The sequence below is a fragment of the Apaloderma vittatum genome, unplaced genomic scaffold (genome assembly GCF_000703405.1).
Source record: "Apaloderma vittatum isolate BGI_N311 unplaced genomic scaffold, ASM70340v1 scaffold21399, whole genome shotgun sequence".
Classification (NCBI taxonomy): domain Eukaryota; kingdom Metazoa; phylum Chordata; class Aves; order Trogoniformes; family Trogonidae; genus Apaloderma; species Apaloderma vittatum.
Window position 1 is genome coordinate 1 of NW_009737262.1, and position 22,478 is coordinate 22,478.

Below are 22,478 nucleotides of genomic sequence, written 5' to 3' on the forward strand. Positions count from 1 at the left end.
ATTCTGTGATTCTGTGATTCTGTGAACTGTGGAAATAGTTACCTGAATACAGCTATATGGATATGTATCCATATAGTAGTATCTGGATGGATATGATTATATCTTGGACAGTGGTAAGAATACGGCAATGGGTTCCACAAAGCAGATTCGATTCGATTCGATTCGATTCTATTCTATTCTATTCTATTCTATTCTATTCTATTCTATTCTATTCTATTCTATTCTATTCTATTCTGTTCTATCCTATCCTATCCTATCCTATCCCTATCCTATCCTATCCTATCCTATCCTATCCTATCCTATCATATCCTAAATTCTATTCATTCTCTGCCTTTCTATGTTAAATAAGTATTAACTTCTCTTAGAGATGTTGAGAATTGTAAAGTGTAGGTGACATTGGCCAGACAATAATATGAAGTCCTATGGGTTTTTTCATTTTTGGTTTTTTTTTTCCTTTTTTTTTTCCTTCTTGAATACTATGGAGGCTAAGACCAATGTTCTCTGGTGAACAAGATGCCTAGCGAACCAACCCCCTGACCCCAACGAACAAAGCTTTAAAACATCAAGTATGGCCTGCTGTTATCACATCAGTGTGTTTTGATTTCTAGTACATAATATTGATGTAAATAGTGCTATAAGTAGATCAAACCATGGTTTGGTTAATTTGACATTTGAATTTGTCACTCCACTACCTGATGGTCTGCCTACACTTATAGAGCAACAGCGGTGTGAATACATATGCATGTGCTCCTGGAGCGCCTCAGCTGTAAATAACAGAAAGGTATAACTAAATGCTGTAAAAGTCTCTAAAGGACAAACTGTAGCAATTCTAGAGAACCTTATCAAATACTATACAGTCAGAGGGAAACATGAAGTGTCTTTGTTTGACTGTGGCTAGGACTGTGAGTTGATTGGACAAAATGTCAGCTCACATACTGATTTCTGTCTCTCAGTTAAACCAGAGAAATCACCTATACTCCAGTAAGAATGCAGCATTGAAATAAAGCAGAATATAGTTTATGTAGGTTAATCACATATCTCTTCATCTAAGCTACAAGCTTAAAAATATTGCTTTCTTTTTTTCCACGGGTCTAGCTTTCTTTCCAGTCAGTATGAAGATGCTCAGTAAATGCAATCTGCTGTTGTGGAAGAAACAGAGAACATAAAGAGAATGGGATAATATCTCAGCTAGAGGGCTCCATATGTTGATGACAAAGTATGGTATACTGAGAAAGAAATAGGATTAGAATTGTTCTAAGTACCTGTGAGCCACACATAATACTAGGAAGGAAATAACATTTTCTAAATGCACAGCACTGTGCCAAAAGTGCAGGTGAAAAACTCTACTTGAGCACAGACAGATGGGAAGCCGAAGTTAAGACGGCATTGGAGATATACACTATTGTAATTTGAGATTATTAAAAAGCTCCTAGCAAAGCTCCCAAAGGGCCCAGTCCTAAGCACTACCACAGAATTGATTGTACCACCGATACAGGAGTAAATGCACTGATCCATTAGCAGATTTGCTTCCACTAATCGGGAGAAATGAAATTATATTCAAGGATGAGTAGAAGTATATGTTGGGACGGATATTGTTTGCTTGTATTTAGTTCTTTTCATCAAAAGAGATGTTCAGAAGAGAAACAAATGAAAAAAGTGTATGTTGTCCCTTTGTTGTGAGCTGTTCTATGTTGTGCTTTTACTGTGTAGGCCAGTGATGGTAAATAAAAACATTCTGAAAGGCTGCAGCAGTGAGGTAACATTTATCCAGGCAGTCAGGACTGTTCTGAATTGCAGTTGGCATCAGTACAAGAAATAGTTGGAGATGATTATTTCTGGACTGGTGTATTGTTGGATGTTAACTCCAGTGTGAAGGTACTCCAGTTGTCTGAATGTGATGAGATTTGATTACCCAATTAATCCTCAAATATATCAGGCTGTGCTTCTAGGCAGCGGATGGAGTTGTCACTCACTGGTTAGGTAAAATACTGTCTTCTATTCAAACTGGTTTTAAAAGCCGTATGTTGTTACAGTTGGTTTCTTTTTTTTAAAAAATGTGGAGACTGGAAATGAGGTACAGAGGTGCCTCAGTGAACAGATGTGCTGGTAAGAAAAATGCTAAATGCATCCACTAAATTAGCAAGTTGCTGAACTTTTGATAAGTCTTAATAAAATCCACTTTTTTGCAATCAAGTTTGTCAGATCTGACTAGTTTTTACTACAGTAAATTCTCACGGTCTTTGAGTGGAACCTGCTTGAATTGAAATGGAGGAAAATCAGGTGAGTGTTATTTAAACAACTGTGGCACATTACATCCTGCCCTAAGAAATCATTGTAATTCAACAGAAGAGTAATGTTGGTGCTTAAATGTAGCTTGAATTTGGTCAATCAAAAAAGGTGTCTGCTATTCTGAATTTTTAAGTCATGTCACCTTTCAGTTTAATGATCCTTTAATATCAGACTGCCACTGCAGAATATCTCAGAAGTTAACTACTTACATATACATGGGCTGCAACTGTAAATGAGATGTCTTCTGTGGACCTTGGTAGCCGTAAGAGTCAAATCCACCTATGAAATCAACTGAAAGGGAGAAAATTGCTTTCATTAGTAACATCTTTTCAGAAGTGATAGGCAGTATCATTCAAGAATCACAGAGCACACAGATTATTTTTGACGGGGCCTCTAATAATCTGTTAAGATTAGACCAGCTAATTGTGGGCATGTAGATAAAGGGTAAGCAAAAAACAGAGAAAAGCAAAGCCCCTTTCTTAATTTTAAACCCAAATTATTATCAAATCATACAATGAGCAATTTATTACAGCAATCGGTCTGTCAGAAGTAGACACATCCCTCTTTTTCAAGTAGACTACCTGGAGTACAAAACAACGTGCTATTCACATGTTACAAATGCTGAAAACCAATTATTTATTGGCGTGACTGCATTGCTTCTGACTGTGATTACTGTGTCTGGCTTGCTGTCACACTGTGGCTCAGTGATGTAGAGGAGAGAGCACATTGATCTGACTCTGTCTGAGAGACAGAAGTTTCTCTGATTCCCTGCTTTGACATTTGGGTTGAAATGTATGAACAGAGGCTTGGAACAATTCATCTGAGCTTCAGAGATGAGGCTTCACAGATCTAAGGAAACCAGCACTTCTCTCAAGATGCTGAACGTCTGCAGGAAGGTTGTAGGATGGGAGTTATTTATTAATTCATGCTGTTGCCAATTCCCAGTGGTCTTTATTTAAAACAATTTCCAGAGCAATTCAATATCATCTGAGCCCAAGATCTCTGTTTCCTTGCTATAACACTGTCTTTACATTCATAAAAACACACCTTTTACCTTCCTTTGCACCGTAAGACCCATCTATTGGCTTTTGGGGATTATCTGTGGGCAGTTCTCATCCCTGAAAAACTGTCTCTTACATAGCAGATGTGAATTTAACTTGACTTTGACAGAAAAAAGCCAAAGAGCTCAGGTACGGAAGAGCATTCTTCAGAGGTCTGGGCACTGCTATGGACAGACTGCCTCTGTGTACACTAAAAGCGAAAAAAAAAAAGGAAAAGTTTCTTTGATAGAGTCCATCTTCTTATGGATCTAAAATGCAGTAGCATACACATAAAAACCTCAAAATGTAAATTTACAACCTTTGGTATGAGAACTTTCGCAGTGGTTGGAGTCTTTAAAACTTTCATTTATGAGGTTATTTTATGCTAAGTTACCCCTCAATATGTGCCACACTTAAAAAAGCAGTCACACGCTTTCCAGACATGTTAAAAAATCAAATTCTTGCACCCCTCCGTCCATCATTTAATTTGCAAGCAAAGAGGTACAAAGCACTAGATTGGACTGGTGCAGTATTTCTGCATTGCAATCACAGACATTTTGAACCCGTCATCCAACTTCTTCCTTGACAAGAATGGACCCTGCAGAAATAATTTATCTGGCTTTGTGCTCTGTGACAGCATTACGTATACTCTTATCTCAGAATGATGTTTTACTGAATTAATTCCTGACATCTCTAATAAAGGAGGTTCTATAGTCTCTCTGTGTTGCCTTTCCCTGAGCCTTACTTCCTAATATCTAATTTAAATGTAATTTCCTGCAAATTAACCACTTTTCTACATTTTGGCCTTTTATCCCTATGGATACAAAGACAAATGAATCATTTTTTTCCTCTTATAGCTACTTCTAAGCGTTTTCAAAAAGTATTTTCATGCTATCCATCTTTTCCAGATTTAAGCATACCTAGTTCTTTCGTATTCTTCTCAATGCCCATGTTTTCCAGGCCTCTAAATTTCCAAGCCTGAAGATCCTTCTTCAGTCTACTTATGTTTTTCTAACAGTGGATCGCACAAATCAGAACTAATGGGAACAACTGTCATGTAGATCTTCTGTATATTAACTGGAATAACAAAGACTTTAAAAAAAAAATCTTCAATTGCATCATTCAAACCCTTAATAACTATGTCTTTTTTTATGTTTTGACATTAACTGTAGTCTAGCCAAGTAGTCCATATTTTATCTGAAGATATTTGGCTGATTCTTAGGGGGCTGGTTAACTCAGTCAGTTGAACATGGTGCTGATAACACCAAGGTCACGGGTTCGTTCCCCATTCGGTCCCCATGTGTTGCGTGTTCTAGTTAAGCTGCGTCCCTGCCCATGATCGCTAAGTTCCCTTCCAGCCTAGGCCATTCTATGATTCTATGATTCTTCCCCACTGGAGCTCTTTGGCACTTATCTGTATTGAATTTCATCTTCTTGATTTCAAGCCACTTCTCAAGATCATTTTGACTTCTAATTCTTTCTTTACAAGTACTCACAGCCTTCTCAATCTGTTTTCATCTGAAACTTTTACAAATGTTCTCTCCTCTATCATCCTTGCTGTTAACAAAAATAATGAAGAGACTTATTTCCCCAGCAGATGCCCTGTGGGATCCCATCTGAAATGTCATCCCAGCTGGTTGATAACTAAATTTTAAATAGAGTTTTAAACAATTCTGCACACAACCTATGACGACTACATCTGGAGAGCACTTCCCTGGTCTGCTTGCAACTGCTTGCAATGCTTTCATAGAATCAAAATATTGCTAAAATCAAGACAAATGCCGTTTGTTTCTTCCTACTTTCTGTCTGTAACCATAACTTTATTACAATGTGACCATGTCTTTCGAAGCTTTCTGAGGTTATAAGCATAGAATGAAGCATTCACTATATGAATGTTGCTGCATGAAGTGCTGTCTGGGAAGAAGTAAACCTGCTTTTATTAAAATACAAAGATGGCAACAAAAAGAACGAATGTGGCATTGCTGTAGCTATGGTTTGTTGTTCTCATGCCAAGTTTTCCTTTTTTTTTCTCACTCTTGACTTCTGACAACACAAGTCAGAAAATACCTGTGTTGCACTGAGTGTCTCGCTGGTGTCAACCCATGTCACTTTATGAATGTTGCTCGTATGCATTTGTCTGCCTTTGCATGTCTTGTGTGCCACCCAAGACTCTTCAAGTAATCAACAAACCTTTATTAAAAGGCTGCAGGGGTAGATACCATGCGGTGCAGTCATGGGACAAAAGATCTTATGGGTGTTTTTAGGCTTATTTTCAGAAAGCTAGACCAATATTTTAAGAGAAAGATTTCTTTGAGTAAAATGAGTTTGTGTGGGCACAAGAGAAAGATGAATGCTGAATATGTCTGCATGCGTCGTGTCTTTGTCCTTTTGCACAGAGTAAACACCAAGTGTTAACAAGCCAGACTGTCAAGTGGCCTTTTTCTGCATTCAGCTGACAGTGGAAGTTCCCATGTGTGTAACCAAATGATGGCAGGGCAGACAATACTACTGTGATCTTGTTGTACGCATACTACGTCTTCTTACCATAACTTCGCAAGGTGGGCGATAGAAGTGAACTCCAATACAAAAGGATTTCAGTAATTTCTTTGTAGCAAGGTTTCTTGATGGTAGCAGTTTCTTAGCACTGCAAAGCCTGCAGTGTCCAGACTATGCTAAAAGCTCCCTGTGGACTCTGAGCTATTTTCTTAAAGCATGCAAAATGCTGCCCTTTCTGCAGGCATTTTATCCTGGCTGTGCCTGAAAGGTCACTAAAAGTGTCATACGGCTGATACATTCCTGGCAGCAGTAACATGAGATGAATAAAACAAGGCTCATTAGCTGAATCGCCACTGAGGCTTCCATTCTTAACCTCATCCATCAAACATATTTTTGACTATTCTATTTTACATTCATCTTACATGTCACTGTTATCAGAAGTGAGTCTTCTGTCATGTTTTTCTTTAGTAAGAACACACATTCATATGCAAACAAACACAGAATCACATTCCTTTGAAATATTGGCTGAGATGCTCGTTTTGTTAGCCAGACTTGAATAGGATAACAGCAGTACTATTTTTCCGTAAAATGTGTTATAAAAAATTCAGCCTGAGTATTTTCTTCCTTTGCTGATGTTAAGGCGCTTGTCAGGCATATCACTGTGGTTACAACTGTAACACGGACAGGACATATGGCTCAAAATAAGGACACTAAGCACAGGGATGTGAAGTTTCAGCCTCTGGTCACAGGCACAGTCCCCACTGTCTCCAGTGTATATCAGAACAGGATGGGAGGCATAAATTGATTTCTCATTTTTAATTTCTAGAGTTTGTGCATAGAGAGACCATTAAACTTTGATGCAAAAAAAAGGACTCCATTAGCATGGATGTACTTGTGGGAGAAGGGATTTTATAGAAAATTTGCAGTGACAAACATTGACGCTGATGAAATCAACAGATGGACAAAGAGAAAGGAAAGTCTGGACTAAAAGCAGCAACATCTTCCTGTGGAAGGCAAAAGGAAAGATATTGGATAAAAATCAGAAGATTAGATACTATTCTACTTGCAGAAATTTTCCACTATAAGACAAAAATACAGAAGTGCAAAGATTCAGGTCCTCATCTAAAATATATTTCTTACATATATATCTTCAGTGACTTCACTGAAGCAATGACAATTTACATTAGCTTAGGATCTGACCCAGAGTCATTTAGGGCATATGTGTATAGAAATGTGGCTGACTCCGTGGCTTTGCTTGCCTTTCAGCAGGCATGTAAAAATCAATGCAGACTAGATATGAAAGGATATAGAATTTAGGAATGGGCAGGAGGATGAGCGGCCTTATCTGCAAAGAAAAGGAAAGGGAAAGATTGGGAAACAGCCATGTACTTGGCCAACCTGTGACCTGCAGTATGTATGACTTCTTGACTGCTTTCAAATCCTCTCCTTACTTTGTTCCTTTGCTACTGTTGCTTGCTTTGCTGATTATCTCACCCTTACCCTTGATGCATGAGGCACAGCCTCTCACAATGGTGAATCTACTGTCGGCACTCTGCCTTCACCACCACACCTGCTTTCTGCCTGGGGCTCCTCTTTTAAAAGTGAAAATGTGTTTGCTAGTAATTCTGTAAAGAGAATGACTTCTTTCACTGATTCTTCTCTCCTCCTTCACTTTGTCCATCTGCGTGATGAAGTAGCTTAGCTCCTCCAGCTCCATCCCAGATGCTTCCATCACCTCCTCATCTGCTTCATTCTTCCCATCTCTGATTGTTTCTCTGCTCTCCATTCTTCCCATTTCTTGTACAAGCAAGCTGATAAAGTAGTTTTCCTTTCCTCACTTTGCCAGCCTTTTTCATTCCTTTTACGCCACTTCCCCTTCTATCTTACTACAGTCACAAGAATTTTGTTCTGTAAAATTTCTTCTTGTTCCAGTGACAAACTCTTTCTCTTGATCTTTTTTTTTTTGCATTTCCCTCCCAATACAAATACATGTAAAATCCTTTCACAAAACAATTAACCTTACTCTTATCCCTGCTTGTCCCACTCTCTCTTTCCCTCCCTCTCTCTCCCACCTCTCTCTCCCTCCTCCTATCTCCCTCTCTCTCCCCTCTGATGGTTTCAGGCACTTTCTGGAGCTACTTTCCTCCATTTCTGTAGAAGATTTTTCTCCCATCTTGTGTTCTGTTCCTTGCACACTGCTGGAGCCCCGGTCAGATCACCTCTTCCTATCCAAACTTGGGTACTGCTAACTCACTGCACACAGCCCTCTCCATCGTCATTGAGCCACCACAGCTGTGGCTCTCTTTCTTCCGAAACCTTTGTCTTCGTGGCCCCCACCATCTCCTCTGCAGGTGCTTACCTTCCTCCTCTCATCATTCATCTCCTTTCTTGATGATTCTCCCTACAGCACTCTGCTGGACTCCCGTGAGAAGCAATCTCTGACTTTTATTTTTCTCCACCTCCTGTAAACTGGGTAGTCATACTTCCAAATGTAAATTCTGCTGCCATTATGTCTCTGAGGTGTCGTGGAGCACCTGGCTTGTGCTCACTCCGCTCCTTCTACACAAACTGAAATCTCAGCCTGTCTCTGTGATATTTACCCATGGATAATTAAACATCAATTCCAGGAGGTGTCGCGGAGCACCTGGCTTGTGCTCACTCTGCTCCTTCTACACAAACTGAAATCTCAGCTTGTCTCTGTGATGTTTACCCATGGATAATTAAACATCAATTCCAGTTCAGCATGTCTAAAACCAGAACTCTTAGTCATTCCTTCCTAACCTTCTCTATTATTTCTCATGGTGAATGATGACACTTGTACTCTCAAGTCTGACTGCGGAGCACCTGGCTTGTGCTCACTCTGCTCCTTCTACACAAACTGAAATCTCAGCTTGTCTCTGTGATGTTTACCCATGGATAATTAAACATCAATTCCAGTTCAGCATGTCTAAAACCAGAACTCTTAGTCATTCCTTCCTAACCTTCTCTATTATTTCTCATGGTGAATGATGACACTTGTACTCTCAAGTCTGACTGCCCCTTGAGGATATAAGTTAGATATCAGTTTTGGTTGGATTTAATTTCAGAAGATTATTTTTGCATATTGAAGAGGAAGACTGTTCTATCTGTTGACAAAGCTACATTTACCCAGAACTCTCACTGTCAAACACCACATTTGTTCCTTTTGTTTTGAATTCACCAAATCTAGAGTTAAGGAGACAAAAGCCGCAGGACTCGTCTTGTTGGCTAAGTTACTCCTCTCCGTATCCTGCTACTTATTTAATCTTCTATATTACATCAAGTAGAAGCTAAAACCTTTTACATGTAAAGCCTCATGTAGTGATTCATATCAATCTCCTTCCAGTTCTATGCCCCCATGGTGCCAGCTTGACCTCTACACTTGTTAAATTTCCAAACATCTTCTCTCCTTGTGAAATGTCTTCACAAAGAGTTCTCTTATTATTTTCCCTAAATTAGGTTGCTAATGCCCTTATATTCCTGACTACCACAGTGAATAATATTTGCTCATGGTTTCTTTGTCCTCACTCTCTCTCTGCCTGTACCCACCAGTTACTTGTTGCCTAATATGCCGCTTGCAAACTCCAAGAAACAAGGCTGCCATTTGTGTTTGTAAAATTTTTGGCATCATGGTAGCACTTAAATATATTAATGAATCTAAAGCACTAAAATAGTATTGAAAATTTACAGTTACCCATGATAAGATGGCACCATTTAAAAAGTGCTAATGACCAGGGAAGTGTATGTGCATGTGTATGTGACTGCTTCTTGCACGTGTGTCATGACTGAACACATTTCCCATGTGCTATAGCAGAGACAGAGCACATGGTGTACATGTGCTACATCTGACAGGAGGTCTTAACTTATGCACACCAGCTCCGATGGCCAAAGACTTGACCCCTTGCCCTTCGGCTTCAGAAGGGCCATGATTAAGCTTCCCCACTACAGCAAGGCACCCCACTGTACATGTAGGTGGGAGAGACAAGAGATGGCAAACAGACTACAACTAATAACATGACTGAAGGCACTGTTGGTGCAGAAGTGAGTATGTGAGGCAAGAGAGAGCTGTGCAGAAATACTGGTAGCTATAAACTGGCCACACTGAGAAAAAAAAAGGAGGGGAGTAAAATTAGGTTTGGTTTTAACAACTTAGGAAGTGATATATGGGTAAAAACATAAAAGAACATATGGGGACACCCTTGCTCCTGCAGCTTTGCCAGCATCCCACTACCGCCTTGCTGTTCAGTGAAGACACTTCCAAACACTTTAGTGCTGCTGCCTTTTCATGTTGGGAGCGTGGCCTGGTGGCTGTTCCACAATATAGCACACAGGAGGACATTTGCTTGAATACAATCTCAATAAAGTTAGTTTATAATGATAATCAAACATTATTGGACTTTGTGCAGAATGCACAGTGATTTAGACTCAAAAACAGGACAGAGCCAAGCACTGGGAAAGCAGGGGGAAGGAGGACATCTGCCAATATTGTGTCCTTCCTGCTGGCACAGGAGGGCTCATAAATAGTGCAAGGACCTGGACACTCAGTCCAGTGTTTGTGGTGCAATGAACTGCACTTCTGCCAAACAGCCAGTAATGGCTCATGAGTGCTCTTAGCTCACTCACTTGCAAGGTGAAACTGAGACCTCAGGTTTTTAAAGTGTAACCTCATGACATTTCTGAGCCCTACGATGAGCACAGAAGCAACAAAAAGAAACCCTACACAAATTTTAGCGGTGTTTCTCAGCTTAGATTCTGCCCCACTGCCACAATTTCCTTGCTGTTTACTTTTATAAAAGTCAAAATAACTCAGACTTCAGCTTCAGCTTCAGCTTCTTCTCCTCTTATCATGTTTGTTGATGAGTAAGAGCCTGCAGTAAATTCTTTTGCCCCTGTTACTGCTCATCCCCTGGCTAATTCTTTGACTAGCCCTTCTGAGGCAAGACATAGAACATAAGACTGAGGAGGTACACAGGTTTATGAAACCTGATAAGCACTACCTTGCATCTGTACTCTTACAGAGGTACTGACAGGGATCTCAGCCTGTTACTCCCTATAATTAGGACGAAGCAGGGATGCAGATATTCCGTTCAAGGTGAGTGCAGCAGAAAATATCAAGATGAATCATGATGTGGGTCCAGAATTTAGAGAAGGCAAAATCGGTCTCAGACTCCCAGGTGGAGAACGGGTCTGGTCAGCAGCAGGGGCTCAGGACAGGATATGAGTAAGACCATTGCTGAAGCAATATCTCAGCAAGGCAGGGCCAGCCAACAGCAGGAACCAAGGAGGTGGAAACGAGGGTCATGGCTGAGCAGAAAAGAGTGAGGATGGAAGCAGCCAGAAGTCACCAAACAAGGACTGGGCGGCACAAGCGAGGCTTTGGCAGCTGAAGGCAGAAACAGGGACCAGGAATAGGGCAGGCAAGAATAAGAGACAGAGGTAGGGAGGAAATGCCTGAAGCATAGCTGCAGCAATGAGAAATGCTAGGCTGAAATGCTCAGTGCTGCCTTTTATATCTGATAAATGCAGTAAGCCACGTGTCAAGCTTCTAGAGCTGGAAATAGGGTTGCAGTCAGGTAAGATGCTGCTTGACTCCTGCAAAACTTTGCAAGGCTTGTCCACACTTGCAGTGAGGCTTGTCCAAACTTGCAGTGGGGCTTGTTCAATGCTCAGTAATGAGTCTGTAAAAGACCTCCACTCAGCTATGAGAGAATATTAGTCCAAGGAATATATTATTTTTCTACACTGGACAGACCTGGACACTACTGGATAATGGCCATTTGCTTTCAAACTTTCATGCTTGAGTACTGATCAAAAAAGATCTAGCCCTGCAATAGTTTTGACTGACAAATTAGTCTGAGAATTAAAGAAAATATGGGGTAGACTGAATTATCATAGAAGTTATCAAATGAATCATTAGGAAAAATTATTCTCAGCCAGATCATTGCCAGGGGCAAGCAATAAAGGGAGGAAAAAAGAAAAAAGGAGAAGAAAGAAAGTGCCTGGGGCAGTGGCCTCCAAGTGTGACGACCACACTAATAAATTAGAATTAGAGTCATTAGTAGGTGCAACAAAGTGGAGAATTAAGGCCCAAATTTATGAAAGTTAACAACCCAATGCTAATGAAGACCTATCTAGATATTTAAAAGGAAAAGTAATAAGGGAAACTTTAACAGAAGGCATGCTGATAAAAATAATTTAATACAAAGCTATGTCCCAGCCGTGTAGGAAACTGCAAGGAGCTCACATAGACTGTCTCAGCAGGGAAGACACTAAGGCTGTGGGCAGATGTCCTTTCCAGGGCCACTGGAAATGGCTAATGAGTCCAGTCCACCCACAGCAGCTCATTACCACTCTTCTCCAAGAAGGTTCTGTCCTTCAGTCTCGACTGAGCTTGTCTGGCCAGGACCTGTGGTGTTTCATCAACTCATTTTGGCTGGAACCCCAAGGGGGCAGTCAGTCATCCTTGGAGGCTGGGACACTGGGGTGGGGAAGAGGAATAGCTGCTCATCAGGCTGCTCCTCGGTGGGGCCCGGGCTGTCCTCCCTCCAGCCGGGAGAAGGAGGAGATGCTGACCTAGGTGTGGCGCAGGAGGGCCTGCCTGCAAAACCTGCCCTCCACATTGAGTGCAAAGTAGTGACAGATGACAGACTTCGAAATGGAGTCTTGCACCAGCATCAAAACAAAACACCGCGGTCCGCCAGAAGCCACTTTCCATGCAGTTTTCAGCTTGTGAAGAGTCTTGGATTTTGCTAATTTTTCCTGATTTTGAATATCAGTTTTCTTTATATTTAAGCATCCATGGTGAGGAAGGCCACCTCCTATACAGCTGCAGCAACAACCTGAGTGTCTCTTCACATCATCTGCACCTTTTGTTGTCAGAAGCATCACTAGTTACTACCTTATTTCTGCTACTGGTTTGATGCAACCATGTGGGACATTGTTTTATGATCTGGACTTCTTTGTGTTCCTTTCCTGGAAAAAATTGTGACAAGCAGTGTTTTCAAAAGGTTTTGGTATGAAGTGCACTTTTCTTCATAAAAGAGATGTTAACTATTCATTCTTTTCCAACACTTCTGCAACATGTACTTCTTGAAAAGATAAAAGGTGTGGTGAATAGTTAAAGAAGAAAGATGCAAGAATATCTCCCTGGCTGTTACAATGCGTTGATTTTATTAAGCAGTATCCCATTGTGATAAGCTGCTGGAATGGAAATGTTACTTCCTTCAAGATTTACATTATGTTATTTAGACATTTTTTAGACTTGAGGTTGACAATCCCCATAGGAGGTGGTGATGGATGGAAGGGGTGTGGCAGGGAAGACAGTGAGGGAGCAGAGAAATTATCATAGATAGAGCCAGCAACAGCACCATTTTCCCCCGTGTGATCTTACGTATATATTTGCATCATACCACAACCCCGTCTCCTAGGGATACCTTGAACATCAGCTTCATTAGTTACGAAGGCAGCAATCCATAACCAATTTTCTTTTCATGTCAAGCTTGTTCATGTATAAACCCAGCCCTTTTGTTGGAAACATTTGCAATTAATCCTGCAAACAAAGGAAATGCAAATCGTACAGTCTACCCTAAGCAACCCTTCTGACTCAAGGCCCTGACCACCATCTATTATACACTAAAATGAATTGAAATTCCCACTTTGAGTCTAACCTAATTTTCTAGTGATAATAGGCATGGATTCCCAGAAGCATTCTATGCATCTAGATAGTAACATCCTAATTTCCTTTCCTGGTAAATGTTTTAAATAAGATTTTAGCACCAAAGGAAATTAACCTTTAAATTAATTGTAATTATAAAATGCCATCACTGATTTTGTCTTCAGACTAATTACTTGCTATTATTTAAACAAACTGCACCTCCTCTGAGCTTTAAGTTTGTTTCTCTCTCTGCAGCGCAGTGCCAAATGATCACAGAACAAGCTGCATAACGTCTGCCAAGCCCTGTGACACCTTTGACTGCTCAGGTCCATTTGCATCTCAAATGCAGCTGGTTTCACGTGTCATATTGTCCAACGATGGGCTTTCCCCTCTGTGCTTCAGCCTCCTGCTCTGCAGCTCAGACATTTTCATCCCGTGCTTTCAAACCAGCTTTGTGGGATGTGGCTGTGCTCTGTGCCAGTGAGAACGAGATGCTCAATACCAGCCTTCTGCTCTGTAAAAGGTCCTTTCCAAGAGAGGACATGACTGGAAATAATGACACAAGGACCAGCTATTGATATGTGCAAAAGGTTGGTTCTGTACAGGCATCTTAGGGAATTTCTTAGACGTTCCTTGTGGAACACTGTGGCTCTCCAGGGCAGCGCTCTTTAGGATGACAAGCATGCAGTAGTGCCATGGGATTTCAAAGGCTTCTCTCCCTCCATGCTTCCATCAGCAACCTGACAGCTGAAGGCATCCCATTTCCCTTTCCTTGGTTTACTTAGTTTACATAAGCAGTCACCACACTAAATGAAACAAGTAAACACAAAACGCTTTTAACTTAGCCACCGGCTGTAAATTGGAGAGTGCAGCTGAACAAAACCAAGCCATAGCTTCAGCTTCTGTGGCATGTTCATTGAATTCTCATTCATAAATGACCTGTTCAACAATTGGAGAACACTATCTCTTAAATATTGGCTAGTATTTTTTCCTATTCTTATTCGCTCCGATGTTTCCTCTGCAGGCTGCCTAGGCTGTCCTTAGCATTAACCAAACAAGTCAGACCCATCACCCACCCTTTTGTGAGCGAGGTGTCTACCACAGAGAGGGCAAATTGCTCTTTGTAGTTACATCTCTGCCTTCATCAACTGTGGTGGAAATCTGAACTGTTAGTTTAAATTGCAGGTCTAATTACATGTGGTCATAGGCCTGTGAGGTAATGTCACCTGTGGCAGCATGGAAAAGGCGACGAAGGAATGACTCCTGTTTTCTAAAGACCCAAGACATAGTACACAAACGGTAGGGGCAAGACTAACAAAATGTACAGCTGAGGTGCTGGAATTCTTCTCAGAAGGGTGCGTTTGATAAAAACTTTCTTGGTTCAGACATAGGTCGACACTTTTAGGAAGAAAAGACCATTGTGGCAAATTAAAATATGAGAACACTTCTGGCTAAGAAAGCCTCTGAACTGCAAATCATTGTCAGAATTTTCTGGGAATGACAGACTTGCGGTGTTCTTATATGCCTATATGGCAAATAAATACAGAAGTAAGCATCAGATGTTCTTCATTACTGGATATTGGATATGGGGATGGATAGACCTGATACCTCATGTCTTGTGGTGTGTTACACAAGTATAACAGGTAACATGGCTCTGGCAGGTCTGCAGCTTGCACTGAAACTGCAGGGGAGAACTGCCAGGCTGCACAGGATGCCAACTTCCAGAGATATATTTGAGTCCAGCCTTGACTACAGAAAGGTGGCTGCAGTCAACTTCAGACATTTTCCTCAGCCTTAGTTTCTGTTTCCTTACTATCTTCCTCCTGTCCTGCTAGTCTCAGCATTTACAGCCATATTCACCAGAAAATGGGAGGGGAAATAAAGAAACAGAACTAATAGCCAACATTTTCTACCAATTTCTCTTTGTTTTAGAGATTTTTAAGCAGGGATGGAAGCTGAGGTATTATTTCTCTGTAATGTCTCACTAAGCAGATTGCGAAAATCATTTGGCACAGAAATAAAGTGATACCTGAGCATACTCTACACTTCAACAGTGTCTTTCATCCCAGAATCTCAAAGTTGTGAAGCAACATGGCTGTGAGTTTGTATCTGTAATTATTTCCTATTTTAAATACAGGAAACAGAAGTATGGAGAGGTTAAATAACCTCTGCATAGGTGGAAGGCAGCCTGTAACAGAGCTAAAAATAAAACACTTTTCTACCTATCCCATATGTTTGTCAGAATTTCACATCTCTCGCATCTAATAAATTTAATATTTTCTATGTCACCACTTTCACAACTTCCTCAGTCAGGCCCAGCCTCCCAGAGTGGATTGTTGTTTGGCACTGAGTTTATTGACACATTATTGCTATACTGCACTGCTCACTAGTAGATATCCTCTATCTGGGGTACTGTCGTCCTAAATGTTTTCAGTAATTCAAATATAATCTTGAATTCAAGCTTTTAGTGGGGGAAGTAAAATAATTTTAAAGGGCCATCTAGAGCTTTACTTCTGTGCCAGACATCCCCAAAAGCTGGGCTCAAGGGAATATGCAGCAAAAATCTACTTCACCCAGTTGCAATTTCTTTTGCTTTGCAGTGTGACTGGAAACAAAGCCAAGATAAAAGATGTGCAAGTTGGATTCCTGCTAGCGTGAGACAGTGCAAGGGTTGTACCTCATGGTATGTGGGGAACAGTTGGACAAATACTTATTCTCTGATTGCTTTGCCATTATGTTATGGTAGGTAAATGCTGTTTCTTCTCCCTGTCTAGGTCTGAAAGGGGGCCTCCTGTAACAGTATTTTACTGTGGGGCATAGACCAAATTGGTGATTTTTTCTAGGTTGGGGTTCCTTCTCAGCCAAAGCTCTCCCTCTAATAACAAACCAGGCCCCTTTCCCTCAAGAGAACTTGCCAGGTGAGTGCAGAATTCCCACTTCAGTAGCCTAGGTTTCCTTTTTAATTGCTTACAGACAAAAAGCCCCAGGAGGATGCTGCTTTATTGCTTACGTTTCAGATTTCCCACAAAATAGCTGTATATTTAATAGCATTTTCAAAAATACACTGAATTTTTTTTAGTAAGGCAGTAACAGCTTATAGCAGGGAGCCAAATTGCTAGCGAGGAAACGCACATTAAACGAACATTTCAATGTTATTAAAAATAATGTGCAGCCTTTGAAAAATGCAGGCCTAATACGATTTTGGAAAACAAATGAGGAGCTCCAGTAAGTTTACAGCCACTGAATGCCTTCAAGTAATGATCGTTGCTGACATTTTCATGCTTTATTTTTAATTGCTGCAGCTAATAATGCTAATGAGGCAAGGATGACAATGGCTTAGGCACACCAGTGGCAACAGCAAAGAGAGTGTTGAGTTGGCAGCAGCCCTGCTGGGCCCCCGCGCGTCCTCCCTCATCTTTCCCAGATGGAGACCCGAGGTGCTCTAAGCCTCAGAGTTCCTCCTGCCTGCACAGCCACAAAAAGCAAGATGCAGAAGGGATATTTGAGAGCAACCAACAACCACTGAGAGAAGTAGTCGGGGAAAAACCACCCCTGTTTGACCCTTGGAGATGGGTGCTGCAGTTTGGCTCTGGTGCACCCGGTGTCAGAGCACTGCCTGGGACTGTTCTGGGAGGGAAAGCACCTTCCTCTTTAATCCTTGATGCAGAATTAACCCAAAGCAGATTGTTCTCATGAAAGGTAGCACAGACTTGTGCTTTGATTTAGGGGGCCTGCTGCTGGATTTATTTGGTGTGTGAGTAATTAAAACCTCTAGACTTGCTGATTCAGCCCTAGTTATGACCTTGATTTGATCATTGTATTGTTCCATTCCTAATCCTTTAGTGAGGTTAGAGCAGGTTAATCTTAGTGAAATGTTTGCTTAATTCTACCCCTGCTCATTTATTCTCTTAATAAAATCTGCATAAAGAATGGAGAAATAGTAATTCTTTCAGCTTGTTTCAATTACTCTGAGAGCAAAGCTAAATCAGCTGAAGCAGCTTAAGAGCAACTTGATTGTGTTTCTACAGTCGAGGCTCTGTGCCAAGAGGCGATGAGGCACCTTCTCTGCTCCAGAGCAGTGTTAATATGTTTCTCTGGTTAAAATCTGGAATGTGCCCATGTCTGGCTCTTGGATGTTGCACGACTTTTTCTCTAGTCTAATGCCTTGCTGCCCACTCCTGCCAGACTCAGAGTTTCTGACTCTTTTGCTCCTCTTCTGAACTGCTGTTTCTTCCATGACCCAGTAGCAAAGCAGAAGAAACAGAACTGAGTGTATAGATGTTCACCACATCCATCGTGAGAAGCAAACGGCTTTTTCTTTTGACTCTGTTATATCAGAAAGGCTTTTTCTATTATCTCTGTTTCAACAGACAAGACTTGTGTGTATATGCCCCTTTGGTGTGACTCAATATGATTAGTCTTATGGTGCTTTGTGATTGGCATCCCATTCTTACAGGCATGAGTGGTCCTGAAAACTAGTGATCTGCATGTCTCTTGTGATGCCTGTGAATATAGAGGTGGTTAAGAAGGTGGCAGTGTCCCTCTGTTGTTCTTCACGGACCATTACAGCAGCTGGGAAAGCAGGGCAGTGCTTTGTGGGGAGTGATTTTACCAGAGGGTCTTTCACAGCTGACACATCTTTAGTACGCAGAGGGAACACCAGCTGCCAAACTGTATGCAAGCACAAGTCCAGCCTTGCCCCTTGCCAGGTATGGTTACTAAGCAGTGGTTAGTGGGCAGCAAAGTAAAGGTGTTTTTTTTTCTGCTATACTAGATGTCCAGCAAGTCTGGTGGAGAGAGCAGACTGTGAGCAGCAGGGATGTCTTCATCCCACTGTGCCACAGAGCTTGCTCCATAGAAGCATGCAGATGTGAGGAACTGGAAAACTCTGAGAAGAGACTATGGGAAGAGAAACACAGCTAGGGGATCTGAAGTGATTTCAGACCAAAGACTCACAGATGCAGGAAGTTCTAGCAATGGCTTTGGGACAGACTAGCTTTTCCTGAAAGCTTTTCTTCTTTGCATACACTCAGTCTGCATGAAGTACTGAGGAGATTACGCTTGGGCATCTTCTGGAGCATGAATCCTAAATAACATGGCATCCATCGGGGATACATTCCTTCTCCTAGGAGCACAATAGATGGCTGTATTGCAGGAGGGAAGAGGCAAGAAAATGTATCCAAATGGAAATGAAAGAATCTAAAATTAATCCTGAATAGGGGTTATCTGCACAGACTGCAGCCACTGACTGTCACAGCAAGCACTCAGCTGAGCACAGAGAGAAGTAGAATCATTCTTACTCTCAGGTATATGCAGCCTCTCAGCAGAAATTAAAGCTGTTTTAATTTTATGATACCTTGAGGGGCCAAATCCGGTCTGAGCATTATTACAGTGTTGGGACAACTCAGACACAGAAGTTCCATTCTTCTCTTTTTTCCCCACCAGACAGACTTCCAAACCTCACTAGAGGTGAAGCTGCAGCTCCCAAGCTTGCTCTGGCTTTATTGTGCTGCGTGGAGATTCACTCCTGTACCTCAGGGAGATGCTCACAAACAGGTAAGATGGCTCATTGGCTGGAACAGGAGGCATGGCTGAGGTGTACTAACAAAGTAACAAAAGCCTCAAAATAGGCAAGAAAAGGTTCAAAGAAGCGTGACGATCTGTGGCTTCCGAACAACAGGGAGCATCTGCTACAGTGAGCGGAAAGGAATACCACATTGGTTGCGGTGCTTTGCTGCCAGGAATGCTGCTTTACAGACCACGGGAGAAATCTCTCAAATGTGCTCTCACTTCTGTGCCTGTTTGGTGAGCCAAGTCACAAGTCCCTTCCTTGCCTTTACTTATATTATGCCCCGAAGCATTACAGAAAAGTGAAAAAACCCCCAGATTTAAACCCTTAGAAGAGAGAGCAGAATAGTATTAAACAGGATTTCATTTTGGAGGGCAAGGATTCACTCTCCTCCAGCTCTGTGGATAGTGAATGCGCTTATCAGGAAAGCAGGAGAAAGCACATATGACTGGATCCTTCTCTAAAAATACAAGACCTAATTGTGACATATCCCTGCTCCATGTGCTTGTCCCAAAATATTTTTTCCTCTCATGCCTTCCTTACCTCCACAGGAAAACAAAGACAACTGAGACGAGCATAGTTGGAAAGACCTCTGAAGCGTGGTTTGATTTTGGCACTAAATCTTCCCTTGACGGCTCACAGTGGCACTGTATTGCCAATAGATTACAGGGTTGCAGCTATTTTCTACGCAGGAGAGCACACAAAGGAACCCCCACCAGCCCTAGCAGTGCTCTCGATCAAATAAACCCCCTTTAGCTTCCCGTTGCAGAGCTCTCTCTAGGATTCATGTATATTTTATCAAAGTTACATGCAGTTCTGATACTTGTTTCTAAAGTGCTTTAGCATGAATCCCAGGATGTACTGAAATGCTGCAGTGGCCCTTTTTGAAAAATCAAGGCTAGAGTAGAGAAAAAATGAAATGGCTTTACATCATAGCATGTAATAAGAGCGAATTCTGCTCAACAGGCTTCTATTGATATAAATAAGCAGAAGGAACACAAACATACGTCCATATGAAATCATTTCGCTCCTTGTAATTGTACCCTGGGAACAGCAGGAGCAAAGACAAGCTCCACAGTTTCACCTCTCATAAATGAAGGGCCTGCAATGATCTAAAGCTATTTTTTTTTGCCAGAAGTGTTTTTACAAGCCAATACACAAGTCAACACAGAAGAACTATGCCCTCAGTGGTAACCAATGACTGTGAAGAGAGTTAATAACAATCGGGAATAAGGAAAAAAAGAAAAAAATAAAAGCTTGCATTTTCCAATTGGGATTTTGCTTTTTTTTTATTTTATGTGTTAAGGTAAGCTGTGAAAAAAACACCCAATTGCAATGATCTTTTCAGAAGAAAGTAGGAGGTATTTTTTTAAGTTGCATTTTATGTCTTCTTTGTCTTTCAGGCATTTACAAATTTTAAATCAAGAAGAATGGACAGAAAGAATGACCTGGCTAAAGTATAATAAGGCATTTAGGGTGGAATCAGCAAGAGCCAGAAGAGTGGAGGGGTGATTTAAAAAAAAAAGAAAAGAATTCATTTTGTATGTAATAAAGCTTTAGTACTTACAGCTGTCCTCTTCTTCAGTAATACATTTCACAACATAACAGGCATAGATGAAGCCTGCCAGCTGAAATAAAATGTCATATCGTTAGATGGAAAGCAAATACAATAGAAAAACAAGAGTTGTTTTTAGAAAAGCAACAACAGAAATAGAAATAACAAAATTCACCAGACTCTGTTTGATGAGGTCATGATAATTGTTCACCACAGTTTGGTAATTTTAATTGGAAATAGAGGAATTTTGCAACTTTCTTGAAAAACACACCCATCAATAAAAGTTCCAAAACTTGATAAAAAATTTTCCATTACCTAATTGGCTTCTTTGCAACTATTGAAAACAAGAAAATCAAATAGATGGTTAGATGGATGGACTTTTAGCCACTGAAAATGTAAATATTTCTGTCAAAATCAGATTCATAGAATCATAGAATTGTTTGGATTGGAAGGAGATCATCTAGTTCCAGGCCCCCTGCCATGAGCAGGGACACCTCACACTAGAGCAGGTTGCTCAAAGCCCATCCAGCCTGGCCTTGAACACTCCCAGGGAGGGGGCAGCCACAACTTCTCTGGGCGACATTCCAGTGCCTCCATGCTCACAGAAAGAATTTCTTCCTAATGTCTAATCTAAATTACTCCCTTTACAGTTTGAAACCTTAACCCCTTGCTCTACGCTACACTCCCTGGTAAAGAATCTCTCCCCATCTTTCCCGTAGGTCCTCTTTAAGTACCAGAAGGTTTCCCTGCAGCCTTCTCTTCTCCAAGCTGAACAGCCCTTTTTTTCTTTAATCCGCAAAACCTAACCCTCTAGGAGAATTGGTTTTTTTTTAGCAAAACTTTGCCAGCTAAACCAAGGACAAATTCAGTGCACTTGTAAAACTGTCTTTTTAGTGATATTTTATCACTTGAAATTAGGGCTGTGGATTAGTGGGACTACTTCCCTTATTTGCAATAGCCCCCAGGCTTCAAAACATATCTAGCGCTTTAAATAGGCCTGGATGTGTTTACATTAGTAGCTCCTACTGCAGCTGGCAAATTTGTATCTTGTTCCCTTCATTCCTCTCCTCAGAGTCTAACCAGAAGTGAACTGTAAACAGAAGCAACGGGATTTAGAGAAGGAAAATCTGGAGTGGTTCTCGAGTACCACGGCAGATTGCTTATTTTACACTATCATCTGAAAAAATAATAAAAAAAAAAGAAATGTCAAATATCACAAATGCCACGGGCCAAGTATCATGTGATCTCTCTGCTAGTCCCTTCACCAATTTCTGTCACCACTAAGAAATTACACCAGAAGCAACAGGACAAATACTGGAACAGCAGCACGTGCTACATGGTACTCGCTTTACACATAGCTCTGCCGAGTTTTCTCTACTCATGGCTAACAAACCATTTTTCATCCTTTAGCTCATCACTGAAGATTGTGTGGTAGAATATGTCAAAAGAATTCAGATTGTTTCTTCTTTTTGCAGTGAAAAGTGAGCTGTGCTGTCAAAATGTGTTATTCTGTACAGATCACCTCACAGAGATCTTTTCATGAGCTGCAAACCCAGCTGTAGACTTCAGCAATTAGTTCTTTATACGGACAATAAAAATGCCTAAAGGCTCCAGCCAGGACTGAGCTCCCCGCGTTTGTGGTGCAAATCCCGTAGTCTCCGGCTGAGGAAGATTTCATAGATTTCATAGAATGGCCTAGGCTGGAAGGGACCTTAGAGATCATCGAGTCCAACCTCCCTGTCATGGGTAGAGACGCCACCTCTTGATTAGACCAAGCAACACATGGGGACCGAGCGGGAATCGAACCTGCGACCTCGGTGTCGGTCATTGTTGTCAGCACTGTGCTCAAACCACTGA

At 41.2% G+C, this 22,478-nt stretch overlaps 1 protein-coding gene across 1 annotated transcript; it reads right to left on the reverse strand.

The window, feature by feature from the left end:
- Positions 1-2,494: 2,494 nt before the first annotated feature.
- Positions 2,495-20,694, reverse strand: LOC104279848 (sodium/potassium-transporting ATPase subunit beta-1-interacting protein 2; the record flags this gene model as incomplete). The annotated part of the gene is made up of 2 exons (XM_009877282.1): positions 2,495-2,580; positions 20,634-20,694. Coding segments are annotated over 2 exons (147 nt in total), but the record flags the coding sequence as incomplete, so codon positions are not given.
- Positions 20,695-22,478: the final 1,784 nt, after the last annotated feature.